Source organism: Salvelinus sp. IW2-2015, linkage group LG26 (assembly GCF_002910315.2).
Source record: "Salvelinus sp. IW2-2015 linkage group LG26, ASM291031v2, whole genome shotgun sequence".
NCBI classification, from domain to species: Eukaryota; Metazoa; Chordata; class Actinopteri; order Salmoniformes; family Salmonidae; genus Salvelinus; species Salvelinus sp. IW2-2015.
In genome coordinates this window covers 39,030,399-39,054,775 of record NC_036866.1, presented here as the reverse complement: position 1 = coordinate 39,054,775, position 24,377 = coordinate 39,030,399, and the positions used below count along the sequence as shown (strand labels likewise).

Here is a 24,377-nt window from a genome sequence, read left to right as displayed (position 1 = left end):
AAAAAAATGTCTTGATTGTGTCTGCAGGAAAACTGAAGATCTCCGATTAAGTTAATCGAGGATGTTAAATGGCAACCGCCAGATGAGAAAGAAAACACTTTAACAGCAGGGCATAGTACTTGAATAGGATCTGCAGCGGCATGCCACTCAGACAGATACAGTGCCTAGTGAAAGTCTACACACCCCTTTCACAATTGTCACATTTTGCTGCCTTCAAATTAAAATGTATGGTAATGTGGTGGCAGCATAATTGTATGGTACGCTGGTCACCTGCAGAGACTGAGGAGTTTGTCAGGATCCAAAATAAATATGAAAAGAGCAAAGACCAGGTAAAAACCTGCCTAAGTCTTCTGAATGCCTAACCCTGGGATAGAGGTTTATTTTTTTGTGGGACAATTACACAAATTTGAATGCCAAAGACACACCATAATGACTTTCCAGTAGGTGTTGAGTGTTCCTGAAAAGGTCCATTCTGTCCTGACAACCTTTTCATATGTGAGTTCCAAATATCTCTAACGGTCGCCCCGGCGTGAGTTGTTTTATGCGTGATGTGAGAATGCACTCACTGTTCCAAAATGTGATTATTACGCAACAGGACAGTTAACACGCACAGCCTGCTAATTATCTATAGGCTGTTTCAACTTGTCAATTTCAAATTCATTTCTAGCACGTTGTATTTTCCAACTACAGTTTGAATTGAGGTGTGTTCCGCCTCCTGTCACGTCCGTCGTTCGAATGAGACCAAGGTGCAGCGTGGTAGGCGTACATATTCCTTTTTAATAAATGAACACCGAACAAAAACAACCAAATCAACGAACGAAACGTGAAGCTATACAATATGTGCTGACAGGCAACTAAACATAGACAAGATCCAACAAACACAAATGAGGAAATGGCTACCTAAATATGATCCCCAATCAGAGACAACGATAAACAGCTGCCTCTGATTGGGAACCATATCCGGCCACCATAGAAATACAATATCACCTAGATGACCCACCCAAGTCACCATCACGCCCCAACCAACACAGGGTAAAAACAGCTTACTATGGTCAGGGCGTCACACCTCCTCATTAATTCACATAGAAGTAGTCAATTTCAGCGTTGCAGACAATTTATGTTTGAGGTGTTACTGAGCTGGTGTTTGCGTAGATCAAGTACACAGATATTTGCGCAGTCTTGCACAAATTGGAACATTTTCTGAATGAATGAAATCGCTTTTGCCGTGATTGCAAAATTAATCAAGGCTCCCTCTTTAGTTTAATAACTAAAATGATCGACTGTATTTAAATACATGTATGACTTGTATGCTGTGTGATGATGTGCAAAAATTAATGAGTGATTGGAAGTATATGGAAGTAGGCCTTTATGCCAATAAGTAAGTTATCCTAAAACAGCTACAGTAAGAAATGCTTTTGTTTTTTCTTGGAATAAAAAAAACATAATATTCATCAAATTAATTAAGCTACATTTCTAAAAATCAATCCCATATAGTCTGTTCTAAATCAAGGCTCTCTTTGACTCTTAGGTCTACAGCTCCATGTCATTTCAATAACTTAGCTTCTCAAAGATACCCTCTGGTGGGCAAACTAACACTAACTACAATTAATGATAATGGCTGACACTTAAATAACGTGCCATAGAATTTTGCGGCAGCCCGCAAGCTGTGCTGCAGTACGACACAACTTTTTAAGGAAGAACCACTGTACGCATCAGCAACCACAGCTAATGAAGTCACTGAAACCCTTAAGAGTTGTAGTCTGTTTTGGAATGGGTGGCCAGGAATAAACTGGTCCTGAACATCTCTAAAACAAAGATAATTTTCTTTGGTACAAATCATTCCCTAAGTTCTAGACCTCAGCTGAATCTGGTAATGAATGGTGTGGCTGTTGAACTAGTTGATGCGACTAAATTACTTGGTGTTACCTTAGATTGTAAAATGTCATGGTCAAAACATACAGATTCAACAGTTGTAAAGATGAGAGGTCTGTCCATAATAAAGAGATGCTCTGCTTTTTTGACACCACACTCCAAAAAGCAAGTCCTGCAGGCTCTAGTTTTGTCTAATCTTGATTATTGTCCAGTTGTGTGGTCCAGTGCTGTAAGGAAATACCTAGTTAAGCTGCAGCTGGCCCAGAACAGAGCTGGCCCAGAACATGTTGCTCTTCATTGTAATCAGAGGGCTAATATTAATATTATACATGTCAGTCTCTCTTAGCTAAGAGTTGAGGAGAGACTGACTATCACTGTACATAACTACTGTAAATAAAAACAGCATCTACAGTGGTACAAATATATTCTCAAATTCGATCAAATTAAAATGCACATAATTTTCAATTTTGTACTAACAAGTGGTTGCCATGTTGAATAATCCAATAATAATTGGTATGACACGGCTCTCGGAAATCATTAAGGAGGCGGCTTCTAAATGAAAATAATAGCAGATCAATAAAATGTCCCTGTAGATCTAATTCAATTTAGAGGATTGGAGGATTCTAAATTAATATCTTAGGGGCTTTTATACAATGATAATGCAGGGTTAATAATACATGTATATATTTGTAGGGGTTGATACATTTTTCGTTAGGGCAAATCTGGTCTGTGATATTGATTTAGAAATGTTAAACCTTACAGAGAATATCTAAGGGGCTTTTATATAATTATAATGCAAGTTTAATAATAATAAAAATGGTTGGATAACAGATAGAAGCTGCCTCTTAATGAGTTCCGAGAGCCTATCTTCAATATAATCATAAATTCACAAGGTTAAACATTCTGGGAATGTTAAAAAGTCCAAAGGTTATGGGTTGAATTTTGGCTGTCAGAAGTATTAAAATCAACCAGTCAGCCTTTAAATGCTTTATTATCCAAATGTTTGAAGTAAGTGTGGACGACGGAGAGAAACAAAATGTTGCAGTTTGAGGCCATGAGGCAGAGGGTCTATATTTTTATTTTACCTTGATTGATTGTTTTTTCTCATTGCGATAAAATCTCTTTTCCAAAAGAGACCTGGTCCAATAGCAGCAGAGGGAACAACGTTTCAGACAAAGCAACTTACCTAAACTAACACAACATTAAACAAAACTATAAACACACATACAGTACAACAAAAACATTGTACATTAAAAACACAAACGTCTTGACTAAAAACAGCTGGCCTAAAAACAATTACACTCTTCTATGATATATACATCGATCAAGTGTTTAAACTCCACCAACGAAACTAGATCATCACATTTTAAAATGTTCAAGACAGAACCACGAAGATAAGTAACTTTAACTATTTCTACCATGACCTGTTCTAATTTTGGTACTGTTAGAAGCAAATCAGAATGGGACCGTAATTTATATTTATTTACTGACCTGACTAAAAAAGAACAGAGAAAATGGCATTTTACCCAATATGGCCTTATAAATCAGTGTATACCAGTGTTTAAGCCTACGCAAGGTCAATGACGACCAGCCAACAGCGTTGTAGAGATCACAATGATGTGTTAGACGTTTCTGATTTGTAATGAACCTGAGGGCTGCATGATACACTGAATCAAGTGCTCTCAGGGAAGTGGCTGAGGCCTGCATATATATAACATCACTAAAATCTCAAACCGACAGTAATGATGCGGGCGCTGGAGATGTGAGCAGGTGGGTCTGGGCAGGTGTGATGTAGTTGACGTTTGTATGTGTAGGTGCCGAGGCTACATAGAACCATGACTACAGGGATCTCAATTCCACATCAAGTAACTGATGCAAGCAGAAAAATTTGTTTTAAAAAACACCTTATAGAACCGCGGAGACTGTGAAGCAACACAAACATAGGCACAGACATATGCATACACACATGATAACACACACACACACGGATTTAGTACTGTAGATACAGTGGGGATAACAAGTATTTGATACACTGGCGATTTTGCAGGTTTTCCAACTTACAAAGCATGTAGAGGTCTGTAATTTTATCATAGGTACACTTCAACTGTGAGAGACGGAATCTAAAACAAAAATCCAGAAAATCACATTGTATGATTAAGTAATTCATTTGCATTTTATTGCTTGACATAAGTATTTGATCACCTACCAACCAGTAAGAATTCCAGCTCTCACAGACCTGTTAGTTTTTCTTTAAGAAGCCCTCCTGTTCTCCACTCATTACCTGTATTAACTGCACCTGTTTGAACTCGTTACCTGTATAAAAGACACCTGTCCACACACTCAATCAAACAGACTCCAACCTCTCCACAATGGCCAAGACCAGAGAGCTCTGTAAGGACATCAGGGATAAAATTGTAGACCTGCACAAGGCTGGGATGGGCTACAGGACAATAGGCAAGCAGCTTGGTGAGAAGCCAACAACCTCCTTCCCTCAGTAAGAGCATTGACGATGGGTCGTGGCTGGGTCTTCCAGCATGACAACGACCCGAAACACACTGGAGTGGCCTAGCCAGTCTGAAATCTCTGAATGTATTGTAATGTTTTTAAATTTGTATAAACTGCCTTCATTTTGCTTGGCAGCTAATGGGGATCCATAAAAAATACAAATATGACTGCACCATCAACTTGATTCTTTAGCAGACATCACTTGCTGATTATATTCAGTCAACACATATATCTTAAGAATATAATTGACATTTTTTGTTTCTCTTAGAATAAAAACCTTAGTGTAACAACAGTTTTAGTAAGTAATATGCTACAGTCTAGTTACAGCTTCTTCTGACCAAGTAGACACAAAAAAACAAGCGTCTTTTTTCGGGTGTGCGTGCAGGACAGAGGAATAGCAATTCTTACACTATTGTTCTAAATTCAATCACCTTCATCCTCATCATTCCGTTTATTGAAATTCAATTTTGAACAATTATCAGTTTCTATTTGGTTTATATCGCCCATTCATTCAGGTAGAGACACTCCCCCTTGTGGTGGTCTGGAGCAATGAAGCAGTGGCGCAGGGTAACGTAGTAAACCACAAATTACCTCAAAGTCCCGCGGCATATTCTCAAAACTTTTAATTGAGGAACCACTGTATATGGTTGAATCAGCAAAATAAATGGACACATGCTTTGTTTAATGCCAGTGGCAGGTCATTGGTAAAAATAGAAAAGAGTAGAGGGCCTAGAGAGCCGTACACCACACTATACATTTTTTAGATTCGAGAAGCTTCCATTAAAAAACCCTTTGAGTTCTATTAGATACTGTAGATAGCTCTGAATCCACGATATGGCAGAGGTTGAAAAGCCATAACACATGTTTTCTCAACAACAGGTTATGGTCAATAATATCAAAGGCTGCACTGAAATCTAATAGTACATCTCCCACAATCTTCTTATTACCAATTTCTTTCAACCAATCATCAGTCATTTCTGTCAGTGGAGTACATGTTGAGTGCCCTTCTCTATAAGCATGTTGAAAGTCTTATTTTATTTACAGAGAAATAGCATTGTATTTGGTCAAACTGATTGGTCTGCTGTTAGAACCAGTAAAGGCTGCTTTACCGCTCTTGGCTAGCAGAATGACTTTAGCTTCCCTCCAGGCCTGAGGACAAAGACTTTCCTCTAGGCTCAGATTAAAGATATGACAGATAGGAGTGGCTATAGAGTCAGCTACCATCCTCAGTAGCTTTCCATCTAAGTTGTCAATGCCAGAAGGTTTGTACTTATTGACCAAAAACCATTTCTCCACCGCTCCAATACTAACTTTACAAAATTCAAATTGGCAATGTTTTTCTTTCATTATTCGTTTTTTTTTTTTATACATGAGTACGATGGCTCACTGTTCCTTGTTGACATTTCCTGCATAAGTTTGCCCACTTTGACAATTAAATAATCATAAAAATAATTGCCAACATGAAATGGTTTTGTGATGAATAAGCCATCGATTTCAATGAAAGATGGAGTTGAATGTCTTTCTGCCCATAATTTCATTTAAAGTATTCCAAAGTATTTTTTCTGTCATTCTTTATATCATTGATCTTGGCTTCATAATACCGTTTCTTCTTCTTTTTGTTGAGTTTAGTCACAAAATGTCTCAATTTTCAGTAAATCAGCCAGTCAGATGTGCAGCCAGACTTATAAGCCACTCTTTTTGCCCCATCTCTTTCAACCATACAGTTTTTCAATTCCTCATCAATCCATGCAGCCTTAACAGTTCTAACAGTCAGTTTCTTAAAAGGTACATGTTTATCAATAATTGGAAGAAGCAATTTCATAAATGTATCAAAGTTCAGCGTCTGGATGCTCCTTATTAATCACATCACACCAACAAATACTTTTTACATCATCTACATAAGAGTCACAGCAAAATCTTTTGAATGATCTCTTATACACTATTTTAGGCCCAGCTTTTGGAACTGGATATTGCCACTGTATTGTGATCCAATGGGTACGTATACAGCTTTAGAACAAAGTTCTACAGTATTAGTAAAAATGTGATTGATACATGTGGATGATCTTGTTCCTGTAGTGTTTGTAAACACCCTGGTAGGTTGATCAATAACCTGAACCAGATCATAAGCACTGGTTACAGTAAGAACCTTCTTCTTGAGCAGACAGCTTGATGAAAACCAGTCAATATTCAGGTGCCCAAGAAAGACCTCTCTGGTTTACATCACATACACTATCAAGCATTTCACACATATTATTTAGATACTAACTGTTAGCACTTGGTGGCCTATAGCAACACCCCAAAAGAAAAGGCTTTAGAACTGCCAAGTGAACATGCAACCACAACACAATAGCACTTGACATAAGATATTTTCAAAGCATTACAGGGATATGGCTCTGAATATATACAGCAACACCTCCCCCATTTCTGTCTCTTCTATAGATGTTATATACTGGCATTGCTACTGCTGTATCATGAAATTAATTATTTTAGTGAGTCTCAGAAATGGCTAATGTATGAATGTTAGCAAGTTATTGATTTCATGAACCTTATTTCTAAGGCTTCATATATTAATATGGACTATTTTCAGCCCTTTCCTGGGTACTTCTTAGAGATGGACATAATATGGAAAAGAACAAACAAAGCAAGAGAAAAAAATTATACACATTCAACAGTCCATTAATGAATTCAGCAGTCCATCAATTAACTTAAAGGGATACGGCGAGATATAGGTCGTTTTTCTACTTACCCTGTCAGACGAACACACGGATACCATTTTTATGTCTCTGCGTGCAGTTTGGAGATGATTGAAGTTAGCATATAATTAGCTTAGCACAATTGCTGGAAGTCTCCAGGTAGAGTAGCCAGCTCCTCTCAAAATAGGGAAATAGACCTAACTACTACAAAGTTGGGTGGTTGGTCATTTATAGTCTTACAAAGCTATACATATTAATCAATATTATAGCCTATATTCCCTTCTCTCTCCATTCGATAGGCTATGAATACATGACTGAAGGGTACGCTTCATCATTTTATGCATGGCTTTCTCCCGCTCAAACAATGAATGTAACAGACTTCCATCTCAAAAAGTTATTTGAATAGCCTAAAAACGTATGGTAGCCAAGAGGACTAATAATGAGGGAGAACAAACAATATCAACAACTTATAGAAAAATCGAATGACAAGTTTAATCAAGTTTAAGCTTATTAAGAAAGAAATGATCCATGCAGGCCGAAATGGCCAATAACATATCCTCCTACTAGGCCTATCATAAAAGCTTTAAGACAAATTTAAAGTTAGAAACAGTAGCTTATTTCCCAAATATTCTGGCCTATGAAGGTGTTGTCCTAAAGTTGTGGCTTTCAAAAATAACAAGAATAAAAGTCTATAGTTTAAGCCTAAGCATAGACTATTCTCAATCATAGCTTTATGAGAGATGGAATGATATTATTTATTTTTCTATTATTTTATGAGGCAAATAAAGCAATTATTATCCGGTTCTGAAGACAGTAGACTGCTTCTATCCAGCCCATGATGTAGGCCTATAAACTAGCTTACTACGTTAAGATAGCCCGTTCTTCATCAGACAATTCATTCTCCATCATGTGCGCGTCACACAGACAGACACAGACAGACACAGACACAGACACAGACACACACACACAAACCTACTTTGCTCCTCCACCAGAAAGGAATACTAGAATAGATTTGCCACAATGCTCCTTATAGGACACATCGCTGCACTCTATACTAATCCGTAAACTGCTCATCTCTGTATACCCGTGGCAAGACCCACTGGTTGATGCTTATTTATAAAACCCTCTTAGGCCTCACTCCCCCCTATCGGGTGCATCTACTGCAGCCCTCATCCTCCACATACAACACCCGTTCTGCCAGTCACATTCTGTTAAAGGTCACCAAAGCACACACATTCCTGGGTCGCTCCTCTTTTCAGTTCGCTGCAGCTAGCGACTGGAACGAGCTGCAACAAACACTCAAACTGGACAGTTTTATCTCCATCTCTTCATTCAAAGACTCAAATCATGGACACTCTTACTGTCAGTTGTGGCTGCTTTGCGTGATGTATTATTGTCTCTACCTTCTTGCCCTTTGTACTGTTGTCTTTGCCATATAATGTTTGTACCATGTTGTGCTGCTGCCATATTGTTGTCATGTTGTGTTGCTACCATGCTGTGTTGTCATGTGTTGCTGCCATGCTATGTTGTCGTCTTAGGTATCTCGTTATGTAATGTTGTCGTGATGTGTGTTTTGCTCTATATTTTTATTACATTTATTTTTAATTCCAGCCCCCGCCCCCGCAGGAGTCCTTTGGCCTTTTGGTAGCCCGTCATTGTAAATAAGAATTTGTTCTTAATTGACTTAACTAGCTAAATAAAGTTTTTTTTATTTTTATAACAATGTTTTATGGGTACATACAGTGGGGCAAAAAAGTATTTAGTCAGCCACCAATTGTGCAAGTTCTCCCACTTAAAAAGATGAGGCCTGTAATTTTCATCATAGGTACACTTCAACTATGACAGACAAAATGAGAAAAAAAATTCCAGAAAATCACATTGTAGGATTTTTTATGAATTTATTAGCAAATTATGGTGGAAAATAAGTATTTGGTCAATAACAAAAAATTCTGCAGTGCCAGACGTGTCCCCCTGCTTAAGCCAGTACATGTCCAGGCCCGTCTGAAGTTTGCTAGAGAGCATTTGGATGATCCAGAAGAAGATTGGGAGAATGTCATATGGTCAGATGAAACCAAAATATAACTTTTTGGTAAAAACTCAACTCGTTGTGTTTGGAGGACAAAGAATGCTGAGTTGCATCCAAAGAACACCATACCTACTGTGAAGCATGGGGGTGGAAACATCATGCTTTGGGGCTGTTTGTCTGCAAAGGTACCAGGACGACTGATCCGTGTAAAGGAAAGAATGAATGGGGCCATGTATCGTGAGATTTTGAGTAAAAACCTCCTTCCATCAGCAAGGGCATTGAAGATGAAACGTGGCTGGGTCTTTCAGCATGACAATGATCCCAAACACACCGCCCGGGCAACGAAGGAGTGGCTTCGTAAGAAGCATTTCAAGGTCCTGGAGTGGCCTAGCCAGTCTCCAGATCTCAACCCCATAGAAATTTTTAGGAGGGAGTTGAAAGTCCGTGTTGCCCAGCAACAGCCCCAAAAAAACATCACTGCTCTAGAGGAGATCTGCATGGAGGAATGGGCCAAAATACCAGCAACAGTGTGTGAAAACATTGTGAAGACTTACAGAAAACATTTGACCTCTGTCATTGCCAACAAAGGGTATATAACAAAGTATTGAGAAACTTTTGACCAAATACTTATTTTCCACCATAATTTGCAAATAAATTCATTAAAAATCCTACAATGTGATTTTCTGGATTTTTTTCCCTCATTTTGTCTGTCATAGTTGAAGTGTACCTATGATGAAAATTACAGGCCTCTCTCATCTTTTTAAGTGGGAGAACTTGCACAATTGGTGGCTGACTAAATACTTTTTTGCCCCACTGTAAATCATGATAGGACAAAGGTTGACATCGCCCAATCCTAGTTGCGATCTCTAAACATCTATGCGACAAAGGGGACAGAGAATCTCTGTCTGCACCACGTGCTCTCACTACTGGTGTCCCCCGGGGCTCGGTTCTAGGCCATCCTCTTTTCACCAAGTCACTAAGCTCAGTCATATCCTCACATGGTCTTTCCCATCATTGCTATGTGGATGACATTCAACTACTTTTCTCTTTCCCCCCCCTTCTGACATCCAGCTGGTAACATGCATCTCTGCATGCCTGGCAGACATCTCCGCTTGGATGTTGGCCCACCAACATCAAGCTTAATCTCAAACATCAAAACAGTGACTCGCTCCTGCAGGTTCATGCTCTACAACATCCGTAGAGTACAACCTTTCCTCACAGGAAACGGCACAGGTTTTAATCCAGACACTTGTCATCTCCCGTCTAGACTACTGCAACTCTCTGTTGTCTGGGCCGCCGCTTGTGCCATCAAACCCCTGCAACTTGTCCAGAACGCCACAGCCTGCCTGGTGTTCAACCTTTCCAAGTTCTCCCATATCACCCCGCTCCTCCACCCCACCCCGCTACACACTACACTGGCTTCCATTCGAAGCTCGCATCATCTTCAAGACCCTGGTGCTTACCTTTGGAGCAGCAAGGGAACTGCCACTCCCTACCTTCAGGCTATGCTCAAACCCTACACCCCAAATCGAGTACTCTGAGGGCAGCTCCTGCTCAGCCCAGTTAAAGAGCTTCTCTGTCCTTGCACCCTAATGGTAGAATGAGCTTCCCCCTAACGTCAGGACAGTGGAATCCCTGCCCATCTTACGAAAACATCTGAAACCCTGCCTCTTTAAAGATTATCTTAAATAAATCCCACGCCGTGGTTATGACTGGAGATTCAGCTGTTATAATCCAAATTATGTAAAAATATCACTATTGCGTCATGTCAATGCCATTATGACATAATTTCGCTAGGCAAAGCCTATAAAACGTGGGTCCAGCCACTATAACAATACTCATGCCAAGATGCAGATTATCCACTGCCCAGTCCGCAGGAGGCGTAGAGCACCTTGGAGACGTGAGACGCAAGAGGAAAGTTGGCAGGAGGAGACGTTAGGTCCCTTAATAAATCAGCTCCCTGTTAGGTACAGTGCATTCTGAGAGTTTTCAGACCCCTTGACTTCTTCCACATTTTGTTACATTACAGCATTATTCTAAAATTGATTAATTTGTTTCCCCCCCATCATCAATCTACACACAATACCCCATAATGACAAAGCAAAAACAACTTTTTAGAATCTTAGGATGAGGCTCCCATCACCATGCTTCACTGTAGGGATGGTGCCAGGTTTCCTCCAGACTTGACTCTTGGCATTCAGTCCAAAGAGCTCAATCTTGTTTTCATCAGACCAGAGAATCTTGTTTCTCATGGTCGGAGTCCTTTAGGTACCCTTTGGCAAACTCCAAGCGGGCTGTCATGTTCCTTTTACTGTTGAGTGAGTTCTGTCTAGCCACTCTACCATAAAGGCCTGATTGGTGGAGTGCTGCAGAGATGGTTGTTCTTCTGGAAGGTTCTCCCATGTCCACAGATGAACTCTGGGGCTCTGTCAGAGTGACCATCAGGTTCTTGGTTACCTTCCTGAACAAGGCCCTTCTCTCCCGATTGCTCAGTTTGGCTGGGCGGACAGCTCTAGGAAGAGTCTTGGTGGTTCCAAACTTCTTCCATTTAAGAATGATGGAGTCCACTGTGTTCTTGGGAACCTTCAATGCTGCAGACATTTTTTTGGTACCTAACTAGCCCCTATTGATCTAGCAAGGTTTTGAGTTTCCACTGTCCTCAGATGTTGATTAGCCCCAAGTGAAAGCTTAACAGAAACAAAACATTTTATTTGCAGGAGGCGAAATTGCATTGATCAAATGATTTGTTTCCAATTATTAACCGGCACTAGGTATGAGGTAACGATATTTGTATAATATCCCATATTCTGTGGCTATTCAAGTTTAGTTTAGTTTATTAATTCAACCATTTAAAAAAACAAGCACACATAAAACTTGAAAAAGCCATACATGCACATGAGTAAAATCATTGAGGATAACACACAATACAGTCTGGGAATTATTTCCATTGTGGTCCTCTTGAGACAAGATGGCTAGACAAGATCCAACACAGTATTGCAGTGAAGAAAAACATCATCAATCCAGTTACATCATAGGGGTTATTCATATGGGCACAGAAGACATCAAACATAGTTTTAAAGCTGCCCAGAGAGGACATTGTTTTTATGGGCAGAGGCAACTAATTCCATTCTGAGGCTCCAGTATACAAGAAAGTACCTTTCCCAGCATTACTCCGGAACCTGTATAAGCACAAATCAGCAACACCTGATCTGGTGCTGTGATTGTGTGCATCCCTAACACGAGGAAAGTAAACTTAGATATCTGGGCGCAGGACCATAAATACTCCTGTAAACCAAACCTAGTCTAATCCGGGACACCCAAGCCTCAACAGGCAGACAGTTTAGTTCCTGAAACAAGCTCCTGCCAATGTGAGTACGTGAACTCACCTTCAATACTACCCTGATCAGCTTATTCTGGGCTATCTGGACCTTCCCCTTCATAAGTTTAGATAAGCCCCCAAACCAGGAAGTACTAGCAGTCAAAATGGCATTGAATGAGGGCAGTAGCTAGCACATTCATGGAGTCCTTATCAAGCAGCTTGGACTTTCTAGCCAAAAACATAGTCCTGGCATTAACCTTCCCTAGCACTTTATTAGCCATGCTCACACCTCCCAAGCTTCCATCAAGGATACATCCCAAGTACCTAACAGAGGTTTTAGTAGTCAGCACCTCTCCCCTTAACTCCACACTGATTTCAGAGGACCTACTCAATTTAGGTCTGGATCCAAAAACAATTGATTCAGTTTTCCCTAAGTGAGAGAGAGATCGCACAGAGCTTACTAACATTAGCAAATGGCTTGGAGATAATAAGCTAAGTATGCTCCCCAACATAGTTTTACTTTTGTGAGACACCAGAAGTGTAGAGTCATCCGCATAAAGAAAAAGATGGCAAGAACAAGCATCTTTCATATCGTTAATATACAATAAAAACAGCAGAGGCCCAAGCACCCTCCACTGCGGAACGCTACAACTCATTGGTTCTGCCTGAGACAGTGAACCATTAACCTCTACTACTTGCTCCCTTCCTGATAAATAGGACTTTACCCAGCCTAGAGGGATACTGCTTAACACAAGTGCCTCTAGTTTGGAGATTAGGAGACAGTGGTTAACTGTATCAAAGTCCTTCTGTAGGTCAAGCAGTACCATTCCACAGAGATTTCCCTCATCAATCTCTTTCCTGATGAAGTCAGTCAAGTAAAGTAGACATGAATCAGTGGAGTATGTTTTTCTAAAACCCGACTGAAAATCATACATCAGACCCTGTTTGTTAACATATTCATACATTTGCTCATGTACAACTCTCTCCAGGATCGTTGATGTTACACAGAGGATAGATACAGGCCTATAATTCCCAGGGTCAAACTTTATCCCCTTCTTATACAGAGGTATAACATTAGCTCGTTTCATGTCCCTGGGAAAGGTACCTTGTTCAAGAGAGAGATTAACGATATGCGTAATACAAGGGCCAATTTGCTCAGCAGAATCTATTAGAAACCTTGCAGGAATATTATCCAGGCCTGTGGCTTTGGAGCATTTAAGCTCTGCCAGCATACTGACTAGTTTGGCTGTTGCTACCTTTGCAAAAGAAAAAGAGTTTGGCTGAACCCCTAACTCTACATAATACTTCTGGACTTGGTTGCTTCCATACAAACCAGAACTGGTGGGCAGCTTGCTAACCAGCTTGCTGGCAACAGAAGTAAAAAATAAAATAAAAGTTTAAAAAAAATAATTCATTGGCAACCTCTACTCTTCATATACAATCTCCCCCCTGATGTTCAGTCCAATACCGTTTAGTTTGTTTTTGGTAGTACTACCACAGCCTTGTTCCTTAAACGATTTCCAAAGCTTTTTAGGGTCATTTTTGTTCTCAGTTATTTTCTCAGCAAAGTAACCCCTCTTAGCTTCATCCATCCTGCTCTGTGCTTCATTTCTGTTCAAGGCAATCAGGCTAGTTTGTTACTTGGTTGATTCCACCTACTATGACATCATCTTGGTTGGTTGTCCCTACTATTACATAATCTTTGACATAATGACATCGATGATTTCACAGACCTGGAACAAACTTTAAAACTGTTCTTGAGCTGTGTTTATCAGATCCTCTGCAGAGATATAGCTCGTCAAAATTGTATTGGTGTGTATTCTCCCAAAAATGGTTATTCTACGGAAAATGTTATATAAATACCAGAATTCGTATAATACCCTCCAATATTCTGTATGTGCAACTTATGATGGTATTTTGGTTGCTATAACATTTGGTTTGAAGTGACATTGGGCATGATTATTGAAGCATCCTGCCATGGGCCCTACCACTCCCATTGTTCCACTAGTAGCAATGCTAACGCTGGCTAAGTGTTTTCAACTTGAATGTGAAAAGATTGATCCGCTAAAGGTTCCTTAATGAGATACCAAATAAAACTGATTTTAGCATTGAAAGTAGAGTTTTGTTGTGATCATCTTACTAGAATACTATAGTATACTGTTTCTATGTCTTTTTTCAATGTGTTATGGGAAGGGTTTCTATACATAACCCATTGATGATCAAGTTGTCATCTGCAAAACATAAGGCAAGTTCACAACGGTTAACCCACAGTATCCCAAACTTGGTCCTCGGGACCCCAAGGGGCGCATATTTCATTTTTTGCCCTAGCACTACACAGCTGATTCAAATAATTCAATCTTGATGATTAGTTGATTCATCTGAGCACCCCTTGGGGTCCCGAGGACCGAGTTTGGGAAACACTGGGTTAGCCCCTTTTAACAATTGATCAAATGCAAAACAGTCCAATGATTGCATATTGCTATAAGTCTCAAACAAATTACATTAGATTTTCATCTCTCAGCAGTGCATCTCGTAATTTATGCTGCTACAAACCATTGTGCCCAGACAGGAATTATTGAACTCCAATACCATAGGGCCCTAAACCTAAATCCCTTAAATAATTAATTTAATTTGTTAATTAATCTCTTCACTCAGATAGGAATGATTTATTGCAGACTGTTTACCCTGCACACATATTTTTTCCTTTGTGCAGTGTGTTCAGGAGTGTGCTCTTTCCCTGGTACCAGGGGAGAGCTGGCTGTGAGGCCTATGTGACCTGTGCTCGGATTCTGTAAAGGTACATCAGGGAGCTTTCACAATGTGTATTACCTGCTGCTGGTTTGAAAGTAGAATCAAAACTTTCCCAAAGTCACAAGTATCAATATTGTCCACACACTGTCTTTAATGAAATAGCGATTTATTTTACATTACAACAAAGTGGGAAACTTTTTAGATAGGATTGATAATTTTCAACATTCTTCTAAAAACATCTGTTTTTGAACCGTCTGTGTAGGGTAGACGGAGGCTGGAGCAGCTGTGGTAGTAAATTATTATGTATAGCTGAGTATCCTTGCTGACTTGTCTCCAGCTAAGCAGCTCTGGCATGTGAGGCCTGGCTCAGTGTGCTGTAGTAAGGACAAGCACTCTAACCTGACAGAACAGCTCACACTCCGCGTTGCCTGTCCCACCTCCCTAGGGGCATCTTCCCGGTAATATTCACTCCACCCTCCCAACTGAATTAAACATGTGTTTACAGCAAGTGCGCATCATGCCTTGGTTATTGTGCTTAACATTTCTGTAATTCACGTTTTATTGCGGATTTGAAGTGGCGTCTGTAAAGGGGCAAATCAAATGGACCAATAAAATAAGAAGCTGATAAAAATCGATGTGGGTTCTCATAGATTTACGACGCAACACTTCCCTCAGGGTCAAACACAGTTCAATATCTCAAAAGATCCCTTATTAATAATTCTCAGCTCCTGACTGTCCGTTTCAGATTAAATCTCTCTCTCCCTCTCGTCATAAAGGACCTCTAGCTTCAAAAACACACACTAAGCTTTCCACTGGATGTTAAAGCAGGAGTCCTTGTGCCCTCCCAAGAGGCAGTCCCACAACTTTTGATCAAACAGCCACCGGCAGCATTACTGTAGAATGGTTGTCCACTGCTCCACAGTGACAGTTATTCATGGGATTGTAGGTTGAATACTTACTAACCACTCTCTGTTCTTCAGTTACCATCACTACCTTCTGGAAACAAAGCTTGGTAGATCATTATTTGGGTTCCTGGATCCTTTCACAGCATTATAAGGCTGCGTTGAGACAATGACTTATCAATGATCCAAGCCCAGCTCAGTTAATCCCTACCATTATGTCCCTGAGTTGTCATGATGCTTCAACAAAATGTACATTATCCCAGGGGCGTTGGAAGACACAATGTAAGTAACCTAATTTATGTCCCTCTAACTGCCCTGAATGCCTCTGCTGATCCTACAGCTATTGTATGCAGTAATCATGTGCATATGAGCAAGAGTTATACTGTTAGCACTGAGGCGGTGTGTCCTAGTAGGAAGTCCACTTTGTGCAGCTCACCCTGCACTAACATAAATAACATGAGCATGTCTACTTCTGCTAAGCTTCCTAGTAAAGAAATTGAAATAATCAAGTATCCCAGAAAAGTGCTAAAAATAGCCCACGTTAAAATATGTAGCTTAAACCTCTTAAGGATCTGCCCCCTTTTAAAAATTCTTGCCTAAAATGACATACCCAAATCTAACTGCCTGTAGCTCAGGACCTGAAGCAAGGATATGCATTTGAAAATAAACACTTGTACATCTGTGGAAATGTGAAATTAATTTAGGAGAATATAACACATTAGATATGATAAAAAGATAAACCTGCTTTTTTTGTATTTTTTGTACCATCATCTTTGAAATGCAAGAGAAAGGCTATAATGCATTATTCCAGCCCAGGCGCAATTTAGATTTCGGCCACTAGTTAGCAGTAGTGTATGTGCAAAGTTTTAGACTGATCCAATATAAAATATTGTATCAAGACTACCCAAAATGTTCCTAATTGGTTTATTAATACATTTAATTTCATAATTGTGCACTTTCCTCAAACAATAGCATCGCATTCTTTCACTGTAATAGCTACTGTCAATTGGACAGTGCAGTTAGATAAAAAATAATTTAAGCTTTCTGCCCATATCAGATATGTCTATGTCCTGGGAAAGGTTCATGTTACTTACAACCTCATGCTAATCACATTAGCTTAACTGTCCTGTCGGGGGAAGCCGATCCTGTAGTTAAGAAACAATGTTCATGAAATCAATAATTTGCTAGTAACAGATGACATTCATATTTGTATGATCTCTGAAACTCACTTAGAATACCTTTGGTGATACAGTGGTAGCAATACAGTGGTTGCTCCACTAAAAGTTTTGCGATTATGCTGCGGGACTTAGAGGTAATTTGTGGTTTAGTACGGTATTGCACCTTCAAATATTTCTATAAAGTTTAATGACACTTTTTTATTTTCAAGTCCTCCTACTGTATTAATCCAGATGTTCCTACCACAATAACGCGTTACTCATTTGACTGTCTTTGAATCTAAACTTTCCTCTCACTATTAAAAATGAGTGGCCCTTATTTGAACCTTGAGGAACACCTAATGGTGATGTTCTCAACATTACAAAAGGCCAAAGAAGTACATTTTCAGTGTGATCATGAGGGTGACATTAGGCCTAACTACAGAGATTTAATGCCAGCGTCTGCAGTGGAGAACAAGGAGAGTCGTTAGGCGATGTTCATTTTTCGCCACCTAACGTGTTTAATGAGACCGGTTTCAATGACCTACTATGGCTTTTCATATGGCGCTGACGCTTTTTGGCAACACTCCGTAATGAGAATCAAGGCCACTTGAATGCAGGCCGGTGAACCACACTTTTAACCCACTAACAGGCCAATCTCTTCACATCTGCTCCTCTTCTTGAAATGCTCAACAGCCCAATGCAGGGTCTTATTAGCCTGGTTCATCTACCACAATTGTAACTCTGCTAGTGACGAGTGTTTGAAGTAACACGTTACAAAGAAACGCTTTACAGTAGTTTTACTTTTTGCTCTAATAAGTTTTATAATAGAGTACTGTTCCAATTTGAGTAATAGTATTACAGTTACGGATCAAAGATATGTAGTCATTATTTCATTACTTTTGTTTTCATTCCCTTCCTAATCTAATGAAAGTTATTGATCCAAATAAATATTTGCGCTGGGTTGACGGTAGCTGGGTGGTACTAAAAAAAAAAAAAAAAAAAAGATGACTATGGTAAAATATACGGTGTCCGATAAATATATATAGCATGTACAGTGCCTTCGGAAAGTAATCTGATCCCTTGACATTTTCCACATTTTGTTACGTTACAGCCTTATTCTAAAATGGATTAAAAAAAATTATAATCTCAGAAATCTACACACAATACCCCATAATGACAAATCGAAAACAGGTTTAGACATTTTTGCAAATGTATAAAAAATCTAAACACAAATACCTTATTTACATAAGTATTCAGGCCCTTTGCTAGGAGACTCGAAATTGAGCTCAGGTGCATTCTGTTTTTATTTGGTATTTTATTAGGATCCCCATTAGCTGTTGCAAAAGCAGCAGCTAACCTTCCTGGGGTCCACACCAAACATGAAACATAATACAGAATGCAGAACATCACTAGACAAGAACAACAAGGACAGAACTACATTCATCTTTATAAAGGCACACGTAGCCTACATATCAATGCATACACACAAACTATCTAGGTCAAATAGGGGAGAGGGGTTGTGCCACGAGGTGTTGCTTTATCTGTTTTTTGAAACCAGGTTTGCTGTTTATCTGAGCAATATGAGATGGAAGGAAGTTCCATGCAATAAGGGCTCTATATAATACTGTACGTTTTCATGAATTTGTTCTGGATTTGGGGACTATGAAAAGACCCCTGGTGGCATAAGTGTGTGTGTCAGAGCTGTGTGTAAGTTGACTATGCAAACAATTTTGGATTTTCAAAAGTGATGCAGTCAACTCTTAGCCAAGTGAGACTGGCATGCATAGTATTGATATTAGCCCTCTGATACCATTAAGAGGAAAATGTGCCGCTCTGTTCTGGGCCAGCTGCAGCTTAACTAGGTCTTTACTTGCAGCACTGGCCCACACGACTGGACAATAATCAAGATTAGACAAAACTAGAGCCTGCAGGACTTGCTTTTTGGAGTGTGGTGTCAAAAAAGCAGAGCATCTCTTTATTATGGCTAGACCTCTCCCCATCTTTACAACCACTGAATCTATATGTCTTGACCATTACAGTTTACAATCTAAGGTAACGCCAAGTAATTTAGTCTCCTCAACTTGTTCAACAGCCACACCATTCATTACCAGATTCAGCTGAGGTCTAGCACTTAAGAAATGATTTGTACCAAATACAATGCTCTTAGTTTTAGAGATGTTCAGGACCAGTTTATTACTGGCCACCCATTCCAAAACAGACTGCAACTTTGTTAAGGGTTTCAGTGACTTCATTGGCTGTGGTTGCTGATGCGTATATGGTTGAATCATCAGCATACACATGCTTTGTTTAATGCCAATGGCAGGTCATTGGTAAAAATAGAAAAGAGTAGAGGGCCTAGAGAGCTGCCCTGCGTTACACTACACTTTACATGTTTGACATTAGAGACACTTCTATTAACGAAAACCCTTTGAGTTCTATTAGATACTGTAGATAGCTCTGAATCCACGATATGGCAGAGGTTGAAAAGCCATAACACATGTTTTCTCAATAAAATCAAAGGCTGGACTGAAATCTAATAGTACAGCTCCCACAATCTTATTATTATCAATTTCTTTCAACCAATCATCAGTCATTTGTATCAGTGCAGTACATGTTGAGTGCCCTTCTCTATAAGCATGCTGAAAGTCTGGTTAATTTGTTTACAGAGAAATAGCATTGTATTTGGTCAAACACCATTTTTTACAACAGTTTGTTAAGAGCTGGCAGCAACCTTATAGGTTTGCTGTTAGAACCAGTAAAGGCCGCTTTACCACTCTTGGGTAGCGGAATTACTTTGGCTTCCCTCCAGGCCTCTAGGCTCAGATTTAAAATATGACAGATAGGAGTGGCTAGAGAGTCAGCTACAATCCTCAGTAGCTTTCCATCTAAGTTGTCAATGCCAGGAGGTTTGTCATTGTTGATCGTTAACAATAATTTTTGCATCTCCCACACTAACTTCACAAAATTCAAACTTGCACTGCTTTTCTTTCATTATTTGTTTTTTTATACATTAACATAATTGCTCATTGTTTGTCGTGGGCATTTCCTGCCAAAGTTTGCCCACTTTCCCAATGAAATAATCATAAATATAATTGCCAACATCAAATGGTTGTGATGAGTAAGCCATCTGATTCAATGAAAGATGGAGTTGAATGTCTTTCTGCTCAACATTTTCTGCCCATAAGTACTCCAAAGTTTTTTTCCATCATTCTTTATATCATTGATCTTGGCTTCATAATAAAGTTTCTTCCTCTTTTTGTTGAGTTTAGTCACATACCTTCTCAATTTGCAGTAAGTAAGTCAGATGTGCAGCCAGACTTACTAGCCACTCCTTTTGCACCATCTTTTTCAACCATACAGTTTTTCAACTCCTCATCAATCCATGGAGCCTTAACAGTTCTAACAGTCAGTTTCTTATTGATCATCCTTGAGATATTTCTACAACTTGAGTCCACCTGTGGTAAATTCCATTGATTGGACATTATTTGGAAAGGCAAGCACCTGTCTATATAAGGTCCCACACTTGACAGTACATGTCAGAGCAAAAACCAAGCCATGAGGTCTTTGGAATTGTCTGTAGCGCTACGAGACAGGATTGTGTCGAGGCACAGATCTGGGGAAGGGTACCAAAACATTTCTGCAGCATTGAAGGTCCCCAAGAACACAGTGGCCTCCATCATTCTTCAAAAATGGAAGAAGTTTGGAACCACCAAGATTTTTCCTAGAACTGGTCGCCCGGCCAAACTGAGCAATCGGGGAAGAAGGGCCGAGCTCTAGAGTTCCTCTGGAGATGGGAGAACCTTCCAGAAGGACAACCATCTCTGCAGCACTCCACCAATCAGGCCCTTATGGTAGAGTGGCCAGACGGAAGCCACTCCTCAGTAAAAAGGCACATGACAGCCATCTTGGAGTTTGCCAAAAGACTCAGACCATGAGAAACACGTTTCTCTGGTCTGATGAAACTAAGATTGAACTCTTTGGCCTGAATGCCAAGCATCACGTCTGGAGTAAACCTAGCACCATCCCTACGGGGAAGCATGGTGGTGGCAGCATCATACTGTGGGATGTTTATCAGCGGCAGGGACTGGAAGACTAGTCAGAATCGAGGGAAAGATGAACGGAGCTAAGTACAGAGAGCTCCGTGATGACAACATGCTCCAGAGTGCTCTGGACCTCAGACTGGGGATGAAGGTTCACCTTCCAACAGGACAACAACCTAAGCACACAGACAAGACAACGCAGGAGTGGCTTCGGGACATGTCTCTGAATGTCCTTGAGAGGCCCAGCCAGAGCCCAGACTTGAACCCGATCAAACATCTCTGGAGACCTGAAAAAAGCTGCTCAGCGACGCTCCCCATCCAACCTGACAGAGCTTGAGAGGATCTGCAGAAAAGAATGGGAGAAACTCCCAAATACAGGTGTGCCAAGCTTGTAGCGTCATACCCGAGAAGACTTGATGCTGTAATCTCTGCCATAGGTGCTTCAACAAAGTACTGAGTAAAGGGTCTGAATACTTATGTAAATGTGATATTTCCATTTTTATTTTAATCAATTGGCAAAAAATTCTTAAAACCTGGTTTTGCTTTGTCATTATGGGGTATTGTGTGTAGATTGATGAGGCTAAAAAAACTATTTCATAAATTTTACAATAAGGCTGTAAAGTAACAAAATGTGGAAATACTTGTGAATACTTTCAAAGGCACTGTATAAACTGGAAGTAGAAGCCTAAGTATTGTTGTCCATTCGTTTAATCCATTTAGGAGAGGAATGGTAGGAGAAGACAGGAGTAGCCTTTACCTGAGTAAACAGCCAGGCGAGCTTCATGCGCTTGGCTGTGGCGTAGCTGCACTCCAGGAGCCGCGGCCGGTTGTTCACATCCACCAGGCACTTGTTGTCATCGTCATCGATGGTGGGGCTCAAGACCCCCAGGTGAAGCTGATGTGAGTTTGTGTAGTACACGTTCTGGAGAAGGAAAATACAAAAAAGGACAAGTACCAGATGAGTGTCAAGCAAACAGAATGGAACAAGGAACATAAATGGCATCTGAATGGAGGCACTGAAGGCAAGCATCAGGGAGGTAATTGGGTGGGATTATGTTTGTCTATCACAAACAAGACATTTAGAGAAGCAATTATCCAAATGTAAAGCAACGTTTGAGCCTTTAATCTGTGATCTCGTATCCTGGAAGCGTATAGCTGACGTGGGATACGGTGATAAGTGGTTATTAAACAGGAGTCGGTCTATAGATTGACATTCCATTCCAACAGAAGGCTTAATGGTGTTTCCTCACCATTCAGAGCTGGTGACAGAATCTCATTAGTCTGAATCCCTGTGAAGAGAGGACTCTGTCCTGCGTTACCTGCCAGGTCCTTTGATAGGTCCTAATGGTGTCTATTGTAATAAAGCCACAGCTTGAAGTGATAACACACTTTACAAAAAACATTGTAATTCAAAACAGCAAGTAGTAGAAATGAATTCATAAAAATGCATACATTGATGGACCTTTTTCCTATACAAATAGTGGTTTCACTTTACAATAAGTGTCCCTAATATCATCCAATTACATGGTAGTTACATCGGTACGGTGAAATTACAATGTAGGTACTGTACATGTTGGTGCATAGCAAACCTGTTATTCCTGTACAACAGTTTGTGGCATGCACTCATTCAAGGATTGACAAATACATTCATAATTATGATATACTGTGTGAGAGGAGGTTTAGCCACAATTAAATACAGTTTGCTGTGCAATCTAATGCACAAAAATCATTCAAAATCGTCGCTGACGATGACAGTAGCTATCTCTTTCACACAGCCAGCCACATTAAAACGCTTTCCGATAAGAAAGAGGAATCTAGTGGAGTGATTATTTACAGAGGCTTAATTGTAGTGGGACATCCTAATTGCTGGTGTTTGGCAGCCTCACCTGTCCTAACAGTGAAGAGGTGGTGGCAGGACAGAGACAACAGCTGTGCTGAGTAAAATAGCCATGTTGTCTGCATATGTGATGAAGAGGTTTCTCAGTGTGGGCTGAGCAATGAGGTTAACTCTAGCAGCTGGGATGGGGAGTGAAGAGAGAGGGGACATCACTATAGTTATCAACATGGCTCAGAAATACAGATATGCATCTGTTGGTCACAGAGACCTTTAAACTAGTAGCCAGCTTATCTTCATTGTGTGTTGTTCCTTCTCTCTTTCTAGAAGCAATCAGTTACAAGGCAAAAATACAGATTGAGGCCTTCAATCAAACTGAGGACTGAGAAATATATGTGCACAAGACAGGTCAAGGCTTCTTGCATGCATGGCTTTGAGATGTAAGTTGGGTTGTTTGGATGACCCAATTGCTGGGTTGCAGGCATTGGGTCAATAGTTGTGTTGTTTTCTGTAAATACATCAAGTTTGGGTTGTTGGTGCTGGGTTATTAAGGTTGGGCTATGGATATTTGACCCAGCCAGTGGGTTAATTCTCCTGCCACAAGCGCGTGAAGTCCACCAGAGGACTTGCAACTATTCTAGTTCTAATGCGATTCAGTGACTGACGAGTGGAAACCGGCAATTGTTATTTCGACAGAGTAAGGGTGTTTTGGCTGAATGAAATCCATGAAAACGGTATGCAACAAAATGTTACGAATTATACATTTGATGGTAATTCAGGTTATAGGTTGTCCTATCATTAAATCAGGTAGGTAGCGTTACCTAGCTAGCCATTTTCTGTGCTAATAGCTGACACTTCTTCTGGACTGTCTCGGACATTGTTTCACATGTTAGCTAATGTTAGCTGGCTAGCTAGCTAAGTTAACATGGTTAGATTTAACTTGTTCTCCATATGGGTTCATTTAACCAAGCTATATGCTGTCTTGTCTCATGCTTGCATGGTGGTCGATTGAGTTAGCTAACGTAAACTCACCCCATTCCGTACAAATGTGCGCAACCGCAACATTCAAACGAGGCTACAAAGAAAACTAATGGGACTGTAGCGACTGTGTTGACTTCAAAATCGGGGGTGTGAACTAGGTTTCTATTCAAGCGTTGATCGACATGGTAATGGCTCTATAGTATTGTAGAAAAGTTGAAAAAAACGGACCCTCCATTACATCGTGACGTATCATGTCGCAACGTACAGAACGCATAAAGCAACTATTTCTGTATTACA

At 40.1% G+C, this 24,377-nt stretch overlaps 1 protein-coding gene across 2 annotated transcripts in view; it reads right to left on the bottom strand.

The window, feature by feature from the left end:
• galnt18a (UDP-N-acetyl-alpha-D-galactosamine:polypeptide N-acetylgalactosaminyltransferase 18a) overlaps positions 1-24,377 on the bottom strand; it is an 84,726-nt gene that overhangs the window by 1,931 nt on the left and 58,418 nt on the right. For both annotated transcript variants that reach the window (XM_023972100.2, XM_023972101.2), the window contains exon 10: positions 22,023-22,187. In XM_023972100.2, the coding sequence (XP_023827868.1) occupies positions 22,023-22,187 (165 nt within the window). The remainder of the gene's footprint in view (positions 1-22,022; positions 22,188-24,377) is intronic.